A 22,097-nucleotide genomic window follows, 5' to 3' on the forward strand; every position below is an offset into this window, starting at 1 on the left:
ATTGAAGAAAATGGTTAATTTTGACCCAAACAATGTATTGTTGGCTATTGCCACAAATATACCCGTGAGACGCATGACTGGTTTTGTGCTCCAGAGTCACATATTTTAATATATTTATTTAAAAAGCCCCTGGAAATGTATTTTTTTAGGGAGCAATTATTGGCCCTTAATGGAAAAGTTAATTTCTGACCCTGGTTGGAGTCATCTTTATGTAACATTTTAGCAGAAGTAAGACCACAGTATGTACAAGAGTTTCCATCCATAATTTGCTACATGGCCTTCTATGAACAGAGTTGGGAGAGTTGGCAGAACAGTAAGAGAAGGCTCCTTTCAAGATTACAATTTATCTGGCAAAGATGAACGAGAGTGTCGATCTCACCATCAAACTGGTACTGAATGATATTATTGAAGGCCTCCAGCAAGAAGAAGGCCAGATGGTGGTTCTGAGGTGCAGAAAACAGGAACCAGTTGGTGGAGAACGCCTCCAGGAGATGTAGGAGCTTGTTGGCAGCAACCATGGAGAGACTCTTTAGGTAGGGAGACACTAAACAAGGACAAGGTGTTATGTGACAGCGGACGCAAAGAACACAACACTTGAATGACACACACCAAACTACACAAACATCAGGGTTTCTGTAGGTTTAATTAAGGCAAATTCAAGACCTTTTAAGGAATACATTTAAGGCAACATAACACGTCCATATGTTAAATATAAATGTCTAGGAAGCACACAATGAGTTGCATCAGCAAGACTTCATAACGTTTTAATACATTTTACAGCTTAAAGTTTGAGAAATCATGTGAAACGGATTTTATGATTAAAACAAGAACAAATATCTGCCAATGGGTTCATAAAAAGCAACTTATTTCAGTGGCAAGTAATTTTCATACGCATTGACAGATATTTGTTCTTGTTTTAAGCAAAAACTCAATTAATTTTGTTCAATTTGCATCTCAAGTTAATGTATCTTGATGTAAGGATGTTTAGATATTTGTACTGGAAAACAAAAATCCTGAAGTAGATTTTCATTTTTTGCAGTTCATGCTATTTAATTTTACAATTAAGAGCCCTATGAAATCAGTTTATATTATGATTATATATATATATATATATATATATATATATATATATATATATATATATATATATATATATATATATATATATATATATATATATATATATATATATATATATATATATATATATATATATATATATATATATATATATATAGATAGATAGATAGTTTATTCTATTTAAATTGTTCTCTGTTTTAATGGTAAAATTAAATTCTATCAATCAAAAAGCATGTCTAATTAATTGAAATCATGAAACAGACAATTTAACAGCAATTTATTAAAAGTTTAACAAAAAAAAATTTTTTAGGGCCTTTTATTTTTGCTCAAATTTCATGTTTTAATCCATTTTTATGATTGGATTCTGCGATTCCGTCTATGTTTTCAGCATTGCAGAAATCATAGGGCACTAATCTAATGGCATGATATTGAATTTAAGATTTCCTGCTCCAATTTAAAGGTGCCATAGAATAGAAAACTGTATTTACCTTGGCATAGTTGAATAATAAGATTTCATTACATGGAACTGACATACCATGAGCCTCAAACACCACTGTTTCCTCCTTCATATGTAAATCTTGTGCGTGCAAAAGACCACTGAAAAACGGGCGAATCCACACATAACACCGACCGTGACGTAACAGTCGGTATCATTAATATTTACACCCCCAAAATTTGCATATACCAGCGCATATTCAAGGCGAGGCGGTGTTAACGTGGACACAGGGGATGTGAGCACTTTTCATACCCTTCCCACAGAACAGAACTGTCAACAGGCATGGTTGATGTTTATCTATAACAGGATACCGCACCAATTTAATTCAAAGTTGTTTGTTTGCTCAGTGTTAATTTCGTTAACAACCATTTTTTCCATGACTAAGACAAGACGAGATGACACAAACGTCCTTAAACGATAACTGTGACTATATGAACATGCAATATCATTGACGAAAACAGACGAGACTAAAATGAAAAACTTTGACCAAAAACCCACTCTTTGGTTTTGTTGGGGGAAAAAGAGGAGCGTTTGAGTGTTCATGCTTGCGGTTGCCAGATGTCAGTAATTTAAATCCCCCAATCAGAGCTTTTCTGTTAAAAGAACACATATTATATCTGGAGCTTTACTTAACCCTCTGGGGTTCTTCGGGTTAAAAATGATCCGAAGTGTTTTATAAAAAAATTTTAAAAATCGTAGCTTCATCGGAATGGTCCGAAACTTGGTGACTTTATTGGTACTTGGTATATGAACACCCAAAAAATTGGGGACAGGATTTGAAAAGTCTAAGTGGTCGTAAAAAATAGTCACACTCTGGACCTTCGGGTCAAAAATGACCCCCATAGGAAATGAATGGGAAATTGGCAAAAATATGAAAATAGTTTTTTTGTGCATACAATCTACAAATCAGCCAGGATGCAGAAAAAAGGACTCAACAGTGAAGGGGTGAATCTCTAAAACATCAAGAGTGCAAAACAGACAAAAAAACACAAACACACAAAACACAATTAGCTTTTGGAATGGCACGCGTTCATTTGTGTGTGTGTGAGTTTTTTTGTCTGTTTTTTTGCACTCTTGATGTTTTAGAGATTCACCCCTTCACTGTTGAGTCCTTTTTTCTGCAAGCTCTCTCTCTCTCGCACGCGCGCGCATTTCAGCAATCTCCATTTGAGATTTTCTGCTTAAAGTGTCATTCAGGTGGTCTGTGTTCTGTCACGACTCATGTGCTGTTTGTGATTGTGTTCGCTGAATAACTGCATTTGTGTGAGCTATTGAAACAGCCAATCAGAGCAGTGCTCAACATTATTATTCATGACCCTTCCAAATAAGGTAATAACAGCCCATTTCGTTCTAGGGACAAATCCTAGGGTTGTAAATGGACATGTAAAACCACATCTAGAGTATTTTTGCCCTTACCTAAGCCACATACCTTCTAGGTAGATGTCAGAAGACAATTTAAAATATTGTATCAATGCATTCTATGGCACCTTTAAGACATTTTAAGGCCTTAAATTGTGGAAGGTCAAATTTAGACCCGTAGAAACCCTGAACATAAATTTGTTTTACAGTAAGCATTCATTCTACATTACTCTGAACATTCAATTTCAAGTAAAGGCCTTTTTGATCTCAGGAAACCGACAGGAAACTGGCTTTATTCTCTACGATGAAAATAGCCCTAAGTGGTATAAATCATTTCTAATAAATGGAATAATAATAGTCTCTAAGCACATGCAAGAAAAAAAGTCACCTCCAGTTTTTTGTGACATAACAACATACTGAAACATGAATCCAAGTAAAGCCCTGTGCAAACACAAGACTCTGTTATTACTCACCATTCACCACAATAGTGAGCAGGCAGTCATAGAGAGGCTGTAAACGCTGATGGCCACTGGTGATTATCTTGTGGAAAACCTTCAGACATAACCAGAGATTTTAAAAACTCCTTATATGTTTCTATTCGAACCAGATGTAAAAACACCATCTTAAACCTTCCGTGTGAATTGCAAAACTAAAGCAGGCATGTGTCTCACCACAATGAGCAGGTCGGCATGTGTGCCAGTGAACACAGGGATGTCCATAGGGACATGAAGCGAGTACGGCTTGTTCAGACGCACACCAAAGTTCCTCTCTCCGCTCAGCAGCAGCAGAATGAAGACGCCGATGTGCATGAGACCGACCCGTGCTGAAGTTCAACATGCACAATAAAAACATCAAGAGCTCAGTAGACAATCACAACAAAAGTCATCTACATAGAGACCGTAAAAAAAACCAACAAAAACAGCCCGTTTAAATCTAAGGGCCAGAGAGGGTTTCTCATAAAAACTACTGGACTTCAGTGGAAAAAATAAATGAAGTGTCACCCTTAAATGGCTAGTTCACCCAAATATACTCACCCTCGTGTTATTCCTTACTTTTGTTCATCTTTGAAAAACGAATGAATTTGTAATGAAACCTGAGAGATTTCTGTCCCTCCATTCCACCTAAATCTTGATGTTTCAAATGTTCATAATGGCACTGTAAAAGTAATCCAGATTAACTGAGTGGCTTAAACCAAGTCTTCTGAAGAGACAAAGGGGGAATTCCAAACAATGTTTCTGTGCACTTGTAGGGCACCTCAGGAGGGGACGCCATTTGTAGGGGTGTTTCCAAACGAGAGAGAATTCCTTCATGAAGGACCCTTACACAAGAGTACATGCCATGGTCACTTCAAGGAAGTACTTTTATCTTTTAGTGTCATGTGACCAAGGATGCCAAATCCTTAACATTCATTTTAAAGTTGTTTTGTTTGTGATATACACACACACACACACACACACACACACACCACTCACTGGTGAAGTGAATAACACGATTCACTTTGGGTGGGATATATTGGGCAGCAAGTGAACATTTTGTCCTCAAAGTTGATGTGTTAGAAGCAGGAAAAATGGGCAGGTGTAAGGATTTGAGCGAGAATTTGAAGGCCAAATTGTGATGGCTAGACGACTGGGTCAGAGCATCTCCAAAACTGCAGCTCTTGTGTGGTGTTCCCGGTCTGCAGTGGTCAGTCTCTATCAAAAGTGCTCCAAGGAAGGAACAGTGGTGAACCGGCGACAGGGTCATGGGCGGCCAAGGCTCATTGATGCACGTGGGGAGCGAAAGCTGGCCCGTGTGGTCTGATCAAACAGACGAGCTACTGTAGCTCAAATTGCTCGGAGCAATGGAAGAAGGTGGCCTGGTCTGATGAATCATGTTTTCTTTTACATCACGTGGTGTGTGTGTGCGTGGTTTACCTGGGGAACACATAGCACCAGGATGCACTATGGGAAGAAGGTAAGCCGGTGGAGGCAGTGTGATGCTTTGGGCAATGTTCTGCTGGGAAACCTTGGGTCCTGCCATCCATGTGGATGTTACTTTGACACGTACCACATACTTAAGCATTGTTGCAGACCATGTACACCCTTTCATGGAAATGGTATTCCCTGGTGGCTGTGTCTCTTTCAGCAAATAATGCGCCCTGTCACTAAGCAAAATGGTTCAGGAATGGTTTGAGGAGCACAACAACGAGTTTGAAGTGTTGACATGATGATGAACGAAAGTCTTACGGGTTTGGAATGACAAGAGGACGAGTTAATAATGACACTATTTCCATTTTTGGGTGAACTATCCCTTCAAAACTTCCATTCAGCACACTTACATTGGTCGGCTCGGGCATCATTCAGGTAAAACAAAATAGGCACTAAAATGTCCAACACATCACTGCTCTTCAGCACAAAGAACAGGAATTTCTGTAACAGAAAACACAGGGATTATGTGTGAATTAGTTGCTGGCATATTTTGGAGCTGACTGTATTGAAGTGCCCAGTCTCTTACTTTGTTGAAGTCACAGAGTTTCCAGAAAAGGACCAGCAGTTCCTGGTGAAACTGGATCTTTTTGGTTGAGTTGGGCAGGTATGTTTGAGTGAGTGGGTTGGTCAGCAGGCGTGCCAAACCTTTCAGCACAAAGTCGTAATCCTGCAGACACAAGGATCTCACAGCTCACACATCAAGAGAACAATGACATTCTAGACTTATCCTAAGATGAAGTTTCTCCATACCTCCTCCCGATGAATTCTGGACAGGTAATTCACAAAGAGGTTATTTGGACCAACAGACTACGAATAGAGAGAAAAAGAGAAGGTATAGCTCACACAATTTTCAGTAGACCATGTTCTTTTATTCAGATGGCCTACCCTCATTTTTTAGCAGATCCTTTGACTGAGTGGATGTTGTGTGCATTATGGGGTGTGGTGCGCTTACATCCTGCTCTTCCATGCTGGAGGGGGAGGGTGGGCGGTACGGCTGTCCGCCTTCATGCTCCAGGGTCACTATGAGGATCTGCACGGCCTGCTCCACCAGCTGCTCACGGTAGTCAGAGAAGAGCAGGTGGTTGTAGGGGATCCCGTAACCCACCGGGTCGTAAGCGCACACCACGTTCAGCAGCGAGGTGAAGAGAGGCAGAGCGTGTCTGCGAGAAAGACCAGTGTTTACTACACATTTATACTGTTGAAGACAATGTACGGGATATTTGTCCGTACAAAACTACACACCATGGCAATGCTATGCAGTTACTAGAGAGTTTTGGATGGTTGTTAGGGTGTTGCTAGGTATTGCGATGCAGTTACTAGAGTTCTGGATGGTTGTTAGGGTGTTGCTAAGTATTGCTATGCAGTTACTAGAGAGTTCTGGATGGTTGTTAGGGTGTTGCTAGAAATTGCGATGCAGTTACTAGAGTTCTGGATGGTTGTTAGGGTGTTGCTAAGTATTGCTATGCAGTTACTAGAGAGTTCTGGATGGTTGTTAGGGTGTTGCTAAGTATTGCTATGCAGTTACTAGAGAGTTCTGGATGGTTGTTAGGGTGTTGCTAGGTATTGCGATGCAGTTACTAGAGTTCTGGATGGTTGTTAGGGTGTTGCTAAGTATTGCTATGCAGTTACTAGAGAGTTTTGGATGGTTGTTAGGGTGTTGCTAGGTATTGCGATGCAGTTACTAGAGTTCTGGATGGTTGTTAGGGTGTTGCTAAGTATTGCTATGCAGTTACTAGAGAGTTCTGGATGGTTGTTAGGGTGTTGCTAAGTATTGCTATGCAGTTACTAGAGAGTTCTGGATGGTTGTTAGGGTGTTGCTAGAAATTGCGATGCAGTTACTAGAGTTCTGGATGGTTGTTAGGGTGTTGCTAAGTATTGCTATGCAGTTACTAGAGAGTTCTGGATGGTTGTTAGGGTGTTGCTAGAAATTGCGATGCAGTTACTAGAGTTCTGGATGGTTGTTAGGGTGTTGCTAAGTATTGCTATGCAGTTACTAGAGAGTTCTGGATGGTTGTTAGGGTGTTGCTAAGTATTGCTATGCAGTTACTAGAGAGTTCTGGATGGTTGTTAGGGTGTTGCTAGAAATTGCGATGCAGTTACTAGAGTTCTGGATGGTTGTTAGGGTGTTGCTAGAAATTGCGATGCAGTTACTAGAGTTCTGGATGGTTGTTAGGGTGTTGCTAAGTATTGCTATGCAGTTACTAGAGAGTTCTGGATGGTTGTTAGGGTGTTGCTAAGTATTGCTATGCAGTTACTAGAGAGTTCTGGATGGTTGTTAGGGTGTTGCTAGGTATTGCGATGCAGTTACTAGAGTTCTGGATGGTTGTTAGGGTGTTGCTAAGTATTGCTATGCAGTTACTAGAGAGTTTTGGATGGTTGTTAGGGTGTTGCTAGGTATTGCGATGCAGTTACTAGAGTTCTGGATGGTTGTTAGGGTGTTGCTAAGTATTGCTATGCAGTTACTAGAGAGTTCTGGATGGTTGTTAGGGTGTTGCTAAGTATTGCTATGCAGTTACTAGAGAGTTCTGGATGGTTGTTAGGGTGTTGCTAGAAATTGCGATGCAGTTACTAGAGTTCTGGATGGTTGTTAGGGTGTTGCTAGAAATTGCGATGCAGTTACTAGAGTTCTGGATGGTTGTTGGGGCATTGTTAGTTAAATGCTAAGGTGTTGACTGCAATTAAACATTATATTTACTTTGTTATTGTCTTATTTTCCAGTACAAATATCTAAACATTGTTAAATCAAGATATATTTGAGAAGCACAATAAATTGCACAAATTAAAAAAATGCACATAAAAAAATACTTATGTGCTCAACTGAGGCGGATAAATGTTTTATCAGATGAAAAGACATGCGCATAAACTATGACAGAAAAACACTGGTCTAACCAGTGGACAAAATGCATTACAGAATCTCAAATGTTGGTTTGGTGGTTCTGAAATGCCTGAGGCAAAGCAAAGACTTTATACATAGGAAGACTGTGCACTCCGAATACTTATGAATGGGAAAAAGTGCAGCGCCCAATTAGGCAAATAATAACCCCCTGCCTTCTAAATGAAAGAGCCAATCGTTGATTAGTAAAGTCATTGCGTCACTGCAGCTGAAGCTCCGGTTGCTATAGAAACAAGCAGTTTTCTGAGATGTGCGCTTAGGACTGTGCATACACATTAGCTTGGTCCAGGAACAAAATTTATGAGCCAGTTGTCGACAGACTTCATTGGTGATTTCAAATATGAAATTGACTCGTGAGCTTGGCGAACAGTTTTGGATAATTTGATGTTTCCCCATTCAAAGAGATAGGAGTTGCACTTGCATGCCCGAGAGGCATTTCAAAGATGGCCGTCGAGTGTAATGACTTCTCTTAAAGGGACTTTGGCCAAAGTCTGTCATCAGAATGGTTTGGTTTAATTCCCTCTCAGAAGCATCTCAAACGATTGCGTTCCCAAACACCCACATCCGAACGCAAGATAACATGGTCTGAGATACAAGTAATTTGTGATGGAGGAAATAGAGCCACAATTTCTTCCCCAATAGGAGCAACTTCCATTTTTATTACTGATGTTTTGCACCAGTTTCCAGGAAGTGAGGTTTTTGTTCTCTTGAACACATTGGTTGAAAACGATGCTTTACTTGCAAATGTTTTATGCAATATTCCAAAATTGCACATACGTTAAATTTGCAACTTTGGATGGAAACAATGCTATTGACATAAGGAGCCATATTTGCGTTAGCGCAAACCCTCTTTTGCTGTTAAAAAAGCAACAGTCAGTATTTACTAAAGATGAGCAGTGAAAAATTAGCAATGAAAAGGAATGGACTGTTATTTTTTGCTGCTGCGGTAGTCAATTTACTGGTATTTGCATATATTAACACTGAAAAAAGCATGTCTTAAGCCATTTCGCACTTGGCATGCTATGCTAATTTGCCCTGATCTGGCTGCATCTGTGTTTTTTGGGCATTTCATTACAACACTGACATATTCACACAGCGTGATACCGTTTGTTAAACATTAGATATGTTTAACAATTAAACATTTATATTATACAACATTTTAATACCTAACTTGACATCACACCCATTTCGTTCTATTTGGTCTGCTTTCTAAAGACTGGTCACAATAAGAGCATCCTTGCACAACAATCAGAGTTTAGCTCCAACCTTGATCAAACTCACCTGCCTGGTTTCTTACAAGCCCGGATCAAAAGAACCCACAATGAAGTTTACAGCAGTTTAATGCTTAGGGTTAGAGGCTTGACTTAGCAAACACCACTCGTAAGGCTGCGGGTGTTTAATTGGGGAGTGTTATGTTTGTGCAGTGGTTTGTCTTTTGTGTGTCATGTGGAGCCAGACCTGTTTTCAGCGGAACAGAAGAAGGTGACCCAGGGGTTGAGGATACCGTTTTCTGCTGTTGGTGGCAGGTACATGGCCTCTGAGAAACAGGTGAGCAGTAACCTCAGCAGCTCAGACCTACAAACACAGCACAGACAGAGGAGGAATACTGGAGGGTATGTAGACTACTCAGTTTGGCTAATCTGATCATCCGTTTGGGTGGAAAAACAGGTCCGGGCTATTAGCTTCTTGTATGGTCAATGATTAAAAGGTCACCATGGAAACTCAAATAAACACACGTGTGGTTCTGGGAATGGAGTCCAGCTCACGTCTCACCTGTTGAGATCGTGGATGTAGTTGAGTGGGGGGGACTGAGCGAAGCCCACCCCGGCCTCCCAGATGTATTCACAGCTGTCCAGCGACTGCATGTCCTCAACTGACTCCTATACATGATAGAAACTCAATCTTAGATCTAACTGCACACAGACAGACTGAGACAACTGAGGGCATTTCATTACATCACTGAAAAACTCAAACTAGAGTAAATACACAATATTGGCAAAAGTATTGGGACACCCCTCCAAATGGGCGAGTCTGGGTTTGGCGGTTGCCAGGAGAACAGTACTTGCCTGACTGCATTGTGCCAAGTGTAAAGTTTGGTGGGGTGGGGGGTGGGCGATTATGGTGTGGGGTTGTTTTTCAGGGGTTGGGCTTGGCCCCTTAGTTCCAGTGAAAAGAACTCTTAATGCTTCAGCATACCAAGACATTTTGGACAAATTCATGCTCCCAACTTAGTGGGAACAGTTTGGGGATGACCCCTTCCTGTTCCAACATGACTGCGCACCAGTGCACAAAGCAAGGTCCATAAAGACATGGATGAGTGAGTTTGGTGTGGAGGAACTTGACTGGCCTGCACAGAGTCCTGACCTCAACCCAATAGAACAGTTTTGGGATGAATTGGAGCGGAGACTGAGAGCCAGGCCTTCTCGTCCAACATCAGTGCCTGACCTCACAAATGCACTTCTAGAAGAATGGTCAAAAGTTCCCATAAACACACTCCTAAACCTTGTGGAAAGCCTTCCCAGAAGAGTTGAAGCTGTTATAGCAGCAAAGGGTGGGCCAACTCCATATTAATCCCTACGGATTAAGAATGGGATGTCATTAAAGTTCATGTGCATGTAAAGACAGGCGTCTCGTTTGCGTAAGAAAACTTCCAGCGGTCAGCGAGTCAACTTTATGTACAGGACCATCGCAAGCTTTGATGCCTCTCGCGGATAGGGCTGGGCAACAAAGCCCCTCCTCTCTTATATCGAAATCCTCCGCCATTTCTCTTTAAAAATTCTCGTTTTAGACTCTAATTCATGACCGGTGTTTTGGTTTGCTCTATCCTCTGCACCTCTGTTTGTCAATACACATGCATCAAGTTACTCTTTCGCCGTATATCGATGCGTACGGCAATCCACCGAAAGTTAGTTATTTTAGTCTATAAAGTTTTAAATACGGATATTTGTCCTACACAAACGCGCCACTTCGCTTCAGAAGGTCTTTATTAACCCCCAGAGCCGTGTGGAGCAGTTATATGATGGATAGATGCACTTTTATGGACTTCAAAAATGACCCAACAAGTCACTGCCATTATAAAGCTTGGATTAGCCAGGACATTTTAATATAACTCCGATTGTGTTCGTCTGAAAGAAGAATGTCATATACACCTAGGATGACTTGAGGGGGAGTAAATGATGGGGTAATTTTCATTTTTGGGTGAACTAACCCTTTAAGTCCATAAAACAGAATATGCACGCCAGAGTTTTGAGACCTCAGTAGACGTGATGGAGTATAATGCGTTAAGAGCTCGCTTCAAGTACTGGGGAGCCAAACCATTTAGAGATTTGTAAGTAATAAGCAAGATTTTAAAATGTATGCGATGTTTAATAGGCAGCCAGTGCAGTGTTGACAGAACTGGGTTAATATGGTCATACTTCCTGGTTCTAGTAAGAACTCGAGCTGCTGCGTTTTGGACCAGCTGGAGTTTGTTTATTAAGCGAGCAGGGCAACCACCCAGTAGAGCATTACAATAATCTAACCTTGAGGTCATGAACGCATGAACTAACTGTTCAGCATTTTGCATTGAGAGCATATGTCGTAATTTAGAAATATTTTTAAGATATGTAGTTTTACAGATGAAGAAGAGTGTCTTTCAAATGAAAGATTGGTATCAAAGAGCACACCCAGGTTCCTAACTGACCGACTTGACAGAGCAGCCATCAAGTGTTAGACAGTATTCTAGGTTACTAAGTGCGGAGGTTTTTTGTCCAATAATTAGAAACTCTGTTTTTTTTTCACAATTAAGTTGTAGGAAATTACTAGTCATCCAAATTTTTTATATCAGCTATGCATTCTGTTAATCTTGTGAATTGTTAAGTTTCGTCAGGGCGCAAAGAAATATAGAGCTGAGTATCGTCAGCATAACAATTAAAACGAATGTCATGCTTCCTAATGATATCTCCAAAGGGTAGTGTGGATAGGGTGAAGAGCAACAGTCCTACACTCTAAAAAATATTCAGTGGCTTAGTAAATAATCACAGTGATATTTAACTTTATTAACTTAATAAAATCTCTGAATATCATTTACTTGATTTTTTATTTTGTTTGACTTGAACATATCAAATTAATTGATTAAAAATCCAACAGTTCATTTTGTCTAAAATGTACAGTTATATTTAAGCTTTTTCACTAAAAGAATTGAGTATTTGACTAACCAAAATATATAAAAATATTTGAGAATAGAGAATTAAACTGATCCGTTTCAAGAACCACAAATATTATTTAATTCAAATCAATATTAATAATATGTAACACACACTTAAGAAATTGAGTAAGTTTCCTCAATTAAAACATTGCACCCCTCCCCCACCCTCCGACGTGACGACAACTCTTCGATGTCGCGTCACAGCATCTTTTAGCTACGAGTGAAACGCAGGACGGCGATCTGAAGTTCAAAGTCCACCCACAGAGCGTGAGTCCACCTTGGGCACTAGAACCTGCAGCGCTAAGATCGAGTAACACTAATAGAGAGATACAGCCACGATCGGATGATAAGAGCAAATCATTTGTAACTCTAATGAGAGCAGTCTCAGTACTATGATACGGCCTAAATCCTGACGGGAAATCCTCACAGTCTAAAAACACAACTTGTACAGATGATGGGCTACAAATATAATGTTTCATTCGGTAACTGTGCATTTTGTCAGACAGACAGTGGTGAACTCACAGGTCTTCCTTTCTTGTGGCTGTGAACGGTGAAGTCCGGACAGAAGAGCAAGTCAGCCAGAGCCAGTAAGAGAGACTCCGCCAGAGGACGGGCCCCTTCATCCTCATCCTCCATATCATCCATCTATCCAGAGGAAATAAAACATCACTCAAAATAGTACTGTACTTCAACTGGTTTACTTGACTTCTTACTTATAACCAGGGCTTGACATTAATTTTTTTGCTCACCAGCCACTGTGGCTAGTGGTTTTCCAAAGTTACTAGCCACTCAGCATTTTCACTGGCCACAATTTTGACATCAATACCATGGGGAACTGCCATATAGATATGTTTAATATTATCTCATAATTTGGCAGCATGTTTATTAGGCTGCTGTAATTTTAATGCTGCGTTCACACCGAATGCAAATAGAGCGTCTGGAGCGAGTGATTTCCATGTTAAGTCAGTGTAAAGACGAGATGACGCACGTCTGGAGGTTGACGCACGTCTGGAGGTTGACGCACGTCTGCGACGCGATAGACGTGTTTAGCGTGGTGTGATGGACGCGATTTCGCCTTATTCGCTCGTCCAGTTCACATGAAAAAGACGCAAATTGAGTGTCTATACGAGCGAGTGATTTTATTTGGTGCTTTTTGTGCATTCACACATTCGAGGCGAAATCGGGTCCGACACCCGAGTTGAAAAATCTGAACTTTGGCGTCTGTTCGGGCCGCTTTAACCAATCAGGAGCCTGCTTGCTGCTGTCATGTGAAGTGACGTGATAAACTAATGGTAAGTCAATAGCGGATGAGAAACCCTGCGTAATTTAAAAATACAAGTTATTGTGTCACAAAAAGTAGTTAAGACTTTTTCAGGTGAGAATGTAGTTGTTTAAAGCTCAAATCTGTGGTTTATTTATAAAGAGATTTCAACATTTTATCTGCCGTTTTCGGAGTAGTGAGATCCAGTCGATCAGCAGGCGCTCAGCGCTCGTTAACCCCGCCGAGAGCAGCCTTTCCACGGCTAGTCCTTCTGACATCTGCCGCTGGCTCTTATGTCTAAACACGAGATGTAATTTGTCTTGTGTAGATCTAACAGACGATCTTTGGTCTCATGAATCAATCATTTGTTCCCTGCCAAATAAATGTTTGACTGAATTGTTTGCTTTATTTATTGTATAGCTTCTTATTCCTTTTACTTATACTTTTATAATGGCTATTATTGATCACACATAAACTGACATTTAACAAAAAGAGACTTGTGTTTTATGTCATATTTCATTTTATTGTAGCCTAAAATATACATACAGGAGTGGGAGCGAACTGAGTGACGCTTTCAAGAACACTGCTGTTCCATTAGCAGAGTACCGGACTTGTGTCTTCCCATCCTCGGGAGTTCGTTCTCCCGAGTTGAACTTGGCAAGTCTGAACTTGGGGACAGGCGGAAGTCTAGGAGTGACTGCGTTACCAATACACACACATTTGGCAGGTAGGAGGGTGTTAATGTCAAGCCCTGATTATAATGTATCTGTTTATAACAATTTTTAATGATAATATTTAAAATCTGATGTGAAAAATTGGTTTAGGAAGTTGGATTTCTCCTAGAGCAAATAACCACAACTAGGACACAACGAAAATGCATAAATTTACTTGTTTGAATGTCCAGGACATTCATTTGAGAGTGTTTCATAATCCTACACTGCTATTTCTGAAAGCACTTAAACTCAGGTTTGAAGTTGCATGGATGAATATCAGTTTCTGTGTATTAAATTGAGTTGTTGATAGCACTAAAATGGTTATTATTTGGAGCATCACCCCCGCTCTGCCAGCGCCAGGGATGGTGGACCAGAAGAAGCCTCTCCAGTCCTGGTCCTCAAAGATGTAGGGCAGGATTCGAGTGAGCATTCGACTGCAGTTCAGCACCATCTGCTTATCCTTCTCTGTGGGGCAGCCAGACTCGGCGCCCTGAACCAACTTCTCCACCGCCTGTGACAACACACACACACACACACACACACTCATCTCAGAATATATAGAAGCCAGCCCGCTACACCCACAAACATACAGAGGTGCCAAAACATGCAATCAGACTAAAACTATCAGAATGTCACTGTATTTGATAACTACATATCAAACAATACTGTCATGGCAGGCAGAAGAAGGATCTAAATGCAAAACTTTATTAAACCATAGCAAAGGAAACTACTCAAAATAAAAAAGAAAACGTAACAGATCTGTGTTGAAACAAAGACAACGCCAGACCTGACAAACAAAGGGAACTAAGGAGTATAAAAACACAGGTAGAACAAGGAACAGGTATAGAACATAATTAGTAACTATGTAAACTAACTGGTGACTAGAACAAATGAAACATGAACTGAACACAGGAAGCAAGAGCACAGGAAACACAGGGCAAAATGAAATACAAAATAATAGTCAGAGGAACATAATACTGTGAGAAATACTGTGTTAGTATAGTTTGTTTCCATTTTAGTATTAATATTGTGAATTAGCTTTTATTTTTATATTTTTAGTTTAATCTTTAGTCATTTATTTATGTGATTTCATTAGTTAATTATCAATTATTTGTAATATTGCTATTTAGGTTAAGTTTATTTTATTTCATTCTTAATTTTTTTTATTTTCAGTTAATAATTTGAGTGCTTCAACGTATATTTATTTGAGTGTATTGCCAAGGCAACATTTAATTTCTGTTTTATTGTAAGTTTTTCAGCTAATATTTATGTTTTATTTTATTTCAGCTTTATTTCAATTTGGATTCAAAGAAGAATTATGCGCACATCCAATAAACTTTTAGCAGGTGCTAGATTAGATGAAGCATTTAACTCGAAGTCAACAAGAATCAGCACACTGCTGTTGCTGCTCCCAAAGATTTATTAAATAAGAGAACGTTTAGACCCAAAGGGTCTTCGTCAGACCAGACCCGTTCACATGGATTTGAGAAAACGACTAAAAACGGTGTATTATTCATGCCAGGCCAGTAGATGGCGACGTCACTTCGTAAAGAAACACTACACTCCTATAGACTGTAATATGCATGCAGGATGTCACTGTTTCCCCAAATTTGCATTTTTGTAGTTTGCACAGAGACGATAATGCTATTGTTTACAAAGACAAGCACTCTGAAACCCATCTTCAAAAGTTTGTGCTTTCAGGCGCCCAAAACGCTGTTGTCATGTAAATGAACGGCCAAAACACACAGCATTTTTTTGTTTTTAGTGGAGTATAAAGACCTTACATAACGAATCATTATGTTTTTATTACCTTAGAATGAGCCATTTCTATCTACACACAACGCAGGTCTCCTTACAGTCGCCATTTTGTGCCGCCATGTTTCTACAGTAGCCCTAAACAGACAAACTTCACTACAGAACGCTAGCTACTCTCTGCTGTCTCAAACGACCACATCTTTGTCCTGTGTCGGACTGTACCTTTAACTACGATCATTCATTAAAGTTTGACAAAGGTTTTTTAATGTTTTTTTTAAAAGAACTTATGCTAATTTGATCAAAATACAGTAAAAACTGTAAAATATTATTGCACTCTAAAGCAGCTGTTTTCTATGTGAATATATGTTTAAACATAATTTACTCCTGTAATCAAAGTTTAATTTTACTCCAGTCTTCAGTGTCACATGATCCTTCAGAAATCATTCTAAGATGATGATTTGCAGCTCAAAAAACATTCATTATTATTATCAATGTTTCAGATTTCTGCGGAAACAGTGATACATTTTATTTTCCAGGATTCTCTGATGAATAGAACAGCATTTATTTGAAAAATAAATCTTTTGTGACATTACAAATATCTTTACTGTCATTTTTTATCAAGTTAAAACATCCAATTGCTAAATAAAAGGATTTTATTCAGTAATCTGACCCCTAAATTTTAAAAAGCAATGTATACTAAACCATTTATTAATAAAGCTTATTTTTGAGAAATGTTTTGTTCATAATTCTGTGTTTGTACTATCATTAAATAAAATAGATTCTCTTTGTAATCTTGTGTTATTCAGACATTCACACAAGTGTCAAATACTTTTTGGAGCCACTGTGAAACTAAACACACAGTAACACTTCTCTCTCGTCTGCCTGCATGTGAGCCTGAAGACTCCTAATCATGTTTTCTTTCTGATGGGCAGTCTCAAACAGGAAGCGCAAGGAGTGAGACAGGAAGGGGAAAGCGCCAGCTGTTTTCCTGTCGCACCATCGACTTCAGATTCTCACTGCCCGTTATTGATGAGGCACAGTGTTAATGTTACAGACTGTTGTTACCTTGTAGCACAGTGTTGCCAGATTGGAGGGCGACTCCTCGCGCACAGCTCGGATCTCAGCGGCCGGCACCAGGGCAAACACATCCTGCACATTGGTCGCCGTGTCCGCCCAGAACTGATCCCAGAAGGCGTCATCTGTGGCCTCCACGGGCTGGAGGGGAGGGCGAGGACCATACAGGTTTAACACACACACACATCAGACTGAAGCAGCAGCTGAGCCAAAACAATGAGTTCATAAACCACATCAATATTTGATTAACAGTTGAAAATAACAATGCAATCACGTTAGCCCGGCTGAGAACAAGAAACAGGTGATCATTTCACATTGCCAGATAAAAAAGTAAAGTTTTGACATGTCAAGTAGTGACAGCAGTGTCCCGTGGTGTGATATTCTCATCGAAAAGCTATTTTAAACAACATTTATGTAATTATTATATGCAGCTTCATGAGCTCATACTAATTGAAAGACTACATGGAGCATTTCCTTGAACCTGACAGTTCACTTCGTTGAGTGTACGTCAGCTGTACACTCGTTATTGCGGTGCATTGTGGGATTGAATGAATGCACTTGATAACGTCCATTATGGTTCCGGACACCACTACAAATGGCTGTCCCCTCAAATAATGGCCTATTTGAGGGCATCCGGTTGTTAAGTCTGACGTCACGCGGCAGTGCTTCCGAGTCCAAACGCTCTCTCTCATACCACAAAAAAAACAACAAACGGTGCTAATATACACACTAGGGGTGTAACGGTACACGTATTCGTACCGAACCGTTTCGGTACAGGGCTTTCGGTTCGGTGCACGCATTCCGAATGCAATCTTTAACAGTTAACACACGCTTGTTTTAACATACTTCAATCCGAGTTCCCACACGGACATATTAAGTATTCAGTCCATTTTATCACGAAATTCAAACGATAAATGCCGTTTTGACGCTCTTTTATGTGACGTGACTGATCACTGTTCAAGCGGCCGCGATCAATCATCTCTTCCTAAAGAATAAACATGAATGAACATCTGAAGGTACAGTATACAAATATTTAAGTATAAAGATCGACGAGATGCTTCATGGGAGTGGGCGGAGCTACTCGCTGACTGGTGGAATTTTCTGTACAGTATCATGGGTAATTTAGTTGTTTTGTGAAATGTTTTGTTCAAAATATGTCTTTGCATTATCTTTTTATAAAATAAATTTGATGGGCCCTATCATACACTAGGCGCAATGTGACGCCAGATGCGACGCAAGTGTTTTTTTCTAATTTCAGCCCGATGCAGTTCTCATTTTTGCGTCCAGCTCCACGTTGTTTAAACAGCAAATCAGCATCTGTTCACCCATGGGCGTCTGGTCTGAAAACCAGGTGTGTTCAGGAGAATTGTTGGAGCGTTGCTATTTTGAGGAACTGAAAACGACTGCGCCATTGACCAACATTAACCTGCTCTAAAGACAATAGTGCAGTATTTTTTGTGTTATTTAAAGAGTGTGTTAGTAATATGAGCCTATAGGCGGCGCACACACTCTGATTATTACACACACAGGGACGCGCAGCAGCACACACACATTTTAAATATTAAAAATAAAAGGATTCCTCTCTGGAGAAGCGTTCAGTCTTTCCTCCATGTAAATAGTGAATCCTCCATGGTGCGAGCACAACTAGCTTTTAAAGGGAATGGAAGATGAGACTCTGATTGGTTTATTGCACGTTACGCCCAAAACACAAAAAATACAAGCTAAATAATTTCAAAATAATGTCTCACAGTATAATCTTAGGAGTGGGCGGAGCTAACAAGATCTTTTGGCCATTTTGCCTGTTTGGACTCTCTGATTGGTGGAGTTTTCTGTACAGCATCATGGGTAATGTAGTTTTTCACCACCCCTAAACAATTATTTAAAAACTAAGTTGAACTAACGCAGGATAACGGCTTCAGCAGAAGGAAATACCATTGAATAACAGCCTCGTAGCTCACAGTAGGGCTGTCTGTAAAGGTTTATAAGCTATCGTTAAAAGTCAATTTACCTATGGAGAAAAATGTTACCTCCAGAACCAACTGTTGCGTAAGACACTACAGGCAAAAACACTGTGTTTTCATACTCTGGTCGGTTTTGAGATTTTGGGCTATTTGGCTTTTTATAACGTGTTGTTTCAGGCTAATGGAAAAACATCCAAAATACAGTTTTTAACTGTTTTTATTTTATTGCACTTTATCTATTTGATTCTGCAGATTTAAAGTACAGAGTCAAATCTCCACTTCAGCAGCTTTACATGCACCAAAGGTTACAGTTTTACAACTATCACTATTCAGAGGGGTTGTTCATATTGAACATTGTGTTCAAATGGTTAATTTGTCTGATTGTAAACAACATTTTATTCCTTAAAACATGGTGAAAATGTATTTATTGATTTCTGGCTTTTAACAGTAATTTCTGCTTTATTTCCAAAACTCCCTCTGTAAAAAAAGCACAGTTTTATCTGACGTTTAGTTTTCTGTTCTGGAAATGTATGCAAATCAGTGCATTTCTAATTAGATATTGCCTCATTTGCATATATAAACATAATATTTCAGAAAACTTGTATGTGATTCTTAATGTAATCAATCAACTGGAGAAGTATGGTGATATCTAGTAGTTACATTGTATCCTATTCCCCTGGGGTATTTTGCCTTAATATTAAAATATATTTTGGATGACTGACAGTTAAAAAAAACTTAAGACATCACGTCAGTATAGGGGCGGGGTCCAGCATACATACGTCATCTTATTACCCCCCTCAAAAAACAAAAACAAAAAAAAAATTCCAACATAAAACAAAACAAAAAAACATCTAAAATCGATAGAAATAAAACATTTTTAACGGTTTAATTTATATAAAAATAAAAATAAACTGTTTTGAGCTACGCAGGTTTATCTTTTTAAAAATTCTAGCGGTTACATATTTTAATAATATAACATTACAGTATTATAATAAAATTAAATTCTAAATATATATATATTTAGAAATATTACGAAGTTTGAACGAGCGAGAGAATGCAGATATTGACATATAAACACATGACACCTGTCTTATTATTATTATTATTATTATTAGGAGCAAACACAGGCACCGTTATTCTGAATGAAAGCCCAGTGACCAGCGCATCCACACACACACATAAACACTGAAGTAAGGCTGTGTGTAAATAATAATACAAATAATAATAATAATAGTCTGAGGTCTCGCGGTCGGCGCTGCTCCATCTGGAAACAAACACACGCTCCTAATAACCGCCTCGGATAACAGCAGCGACACAAACCTGTGTTTTTGTGGTCAGCTGTATCACCGCCTTCCTGAAATTTAGCTTCGAGTCCGTATTTCCCATTTTCTCCTGATATGTTGGTTTAATGATGAGGCGCAGCTCTAATCCCCGTCACCTCCTCCTCTCTGTGTGTGTGTGTCATCTGCGGAGGCGGCGGTGCTGCGCTAAACACACACACACACTTCCGGCACGAGCATTTCATTTTCCTACTATGGGCAAGGCTTTGCTCATGAAAATTAATGATGTGACATAAGGCCGGTGGGCGTAACTCGTTGGTTAAATGGCAGGCCCAGAGCCGTATGGAGGACGAAACCTGGGAATTTTTTTTTTTTTTTTTATGTGCAAATTTATAAACAAACAATCAAACAAACAGATCCACAAAAATGCTACATAAATAAATATATTAAAAATGTGTAAATAAATACATAAATCCACATATTCCTGCATAAATAAATATATAACTAATTAAATGTGCAAGGAAATAAATAACATTAAAAAAAATGATTGAAAGTTGACTTTTTCCCTTTTAACCGTTTATTCATTTTTATAGCTCCATATTAAATTTCCTTGGCACATCCATGGGCACATCATGTTAATGAGGAGGGTGTCAATCAAACATCACAAGGCCACCACTGACTGATGGCTGTTGACACCATAGATATAGTGCATCCTGGTGCCATGTGTTCCCCAGGTAAGCGACGCACACGTATCCGGCCATCCACGTGATGTAAAAGAAAAACGTGATTCATCAGACCAGGCCACCTTCTTCCATTGCTCCGTTGTCCAGTTCTGATGCTCACGTGTCCACTGTTGGTGCTTTCGGCAGTGGACAGGGGTCAGCATGGGCACCCTGACTGGTCTCAGCTATGCCGCCCCATACACAACAAACTGTGATGCACTGTGTATTCTGACACCTTTCTATCAGAACCAGCATTAACTTCTTGAGCAGTTTGAGCTATAGTAGCTCGTCTATTTGATCGGATCACACGGGCCAGCCTTCGCTCCCCACGTGCATTAATAAGCCTTGGCCGCCCATGACCCTGTCACCGGTTCACCACTGTTCCTTCCTTGGAGCACTTTTGATAGAGACTGACCACTGCAGACCGGGAACACCCCACAAGAGCTGCAGTTTTGGAGATGCTCTGACCCAGTCGTCTAGCCATCACAATTTGGCCCTTGTCAAACTCACTAAAATCCTTACGCTTGCCCATTTTTCCTGCTTATAACACATCAACTTTGAGGACAAATGTTCACTTGCTGCCTAATATATCCCACCCACTAAAGGGAGCTGTGATGAAGAGATGATCAGTGTTATTCACTTCACCGGTCATAATGTTATGCCTGATCACAAATATAGCCTATATATATATATATATATATATATATATATATATATATATATTATTATTATTATTATTTTTTTAATGTTGTGGGTTTATTTGTTTGCGTATTTATTTATTGTTTTTGCAGGTTTCGTCCTCCATAGGAGCCATGGCACTGGGCCGACCGTTAGCGGCCCCTAGTTAGCTCTGACTTCTAAATATTACCGTTAGATAGGTTACGTAACTGGACGCCCCAGAAAGGTTACCAAGCAACGTCAGTCGGCTCTAATTAATATTCATAAGCCAGACCTCTGCCTAAACACCCATAGTAGGATTTATACATTCCAAACGCACTAGGCAGTTGCTAGGAAAACACGGTTAGCGTTACAATGAAAACTGCGTCAGCTGTGATCAAGAGCGTCATACGGTGTACTCGACCGCAATATTTGAAAAAACATCTTTATATCAGTATAACTGCTTGACATGCTAAAATACACATTTGTTCTTATGAGGCGAGTGGAATTATTTTTTTCTTCATATTGAACATATATAAAAGCAAATACACAGTTACAACTCAAAACAGAATTTAACAAAAATAGAATTATATAAACAGTATAGACAGTCAGAGAGGCAGTAAATTAGCGCTTGTGGACATCGGACGTGATATCATCGCACGATCAGCCAATCCCGCGCCGCCCTCGTGTTTT

At 39.6% G+C, this 22,097-nt stretch overlaps 1 protein-coding gene across 4 annotated transcripts in view; it reads right to left on the reverse strand.

Moving 5' to 3' along the window:
• Positions 1 to 20,220, reverse strand: part of hid1a (HID1 domain containing a) — a 31,129-nt gene extending 10,909 nt beyond the window's left edge. For 3 of the 4 annotated variants that reach the window (XM_079834060.1, XM_079834058.1, XM_079834057.1), the window contains exons 1-13: positions 20,066 to 20,212; positions 16,776 to 16,925; positions 14,296 to 14,466; positions 12,504 to 12,626; positions 9,569 to 9,675; positions 9,254 to 9,370; positions 5,855 to 6,062; positions 5,653 to 5,709; positions 5,429 to 5,569; positions 5,253 to 5,343; positions 3,607 to 3,758; positions 3,409 to 3,487; positions 380 to 544 (exon numbers count right to left, since the gene is read on the reverse strand). In XM_079834060.1, coding sequence (XP_079690186.1) covers positions 380 to 544; positions 3,409 to 3,487; positions 3,607 to 3,758; positions 5,253 to 5,343; positions 5,429 to 5,569; positions 5,653 to 5,709; positions 5,855 to 6,062; positions 9,254 to 9,370; positions 9,569 to 9,675; positions 12,504 to 12,626; positions 14,296 to 14,466; positions 16,776 to 16,925; positions 20,066 to 20,131 — 1,627 coding nt within the window. In that variant the 5' untranslated portion in view covers positions 20,132 to 20,212. Of the gene's footprint in view, positions 1 to 379; positions 545 to 3,408; positions 3,488 to 3,606; positions 3,759 to 5,252; positions 5,344 to 5,428; positions 5,570 to 5,652; positions 5,710 to 5,854; positions 6,063 to 9,253; positions 9,371 to 9,568; positions 9,676 to 12,503; positions 12,627 to 14,295; positions 14,467 to 16,775; positions 16,926 to 20,065 lie in introns of all 4 variants that reach the window. The other variant, XM_079834059.1, reaches the window with a different exon arrangement.
• Between the last annotated feature and the right edge of the window lie 1,877 nt (positions 20,221 to 22,097).

This window comes from Gobio gobio (genome assembly GCF_949357685.1).
Source record: "Gobio gobio genome assembly, chromosome: 1".
NCBI lineage: Eukaryota > Metazoa > Chordata > Actinopteri > Cypriniformes > Gobionidae > Gobio > Gobio gobio.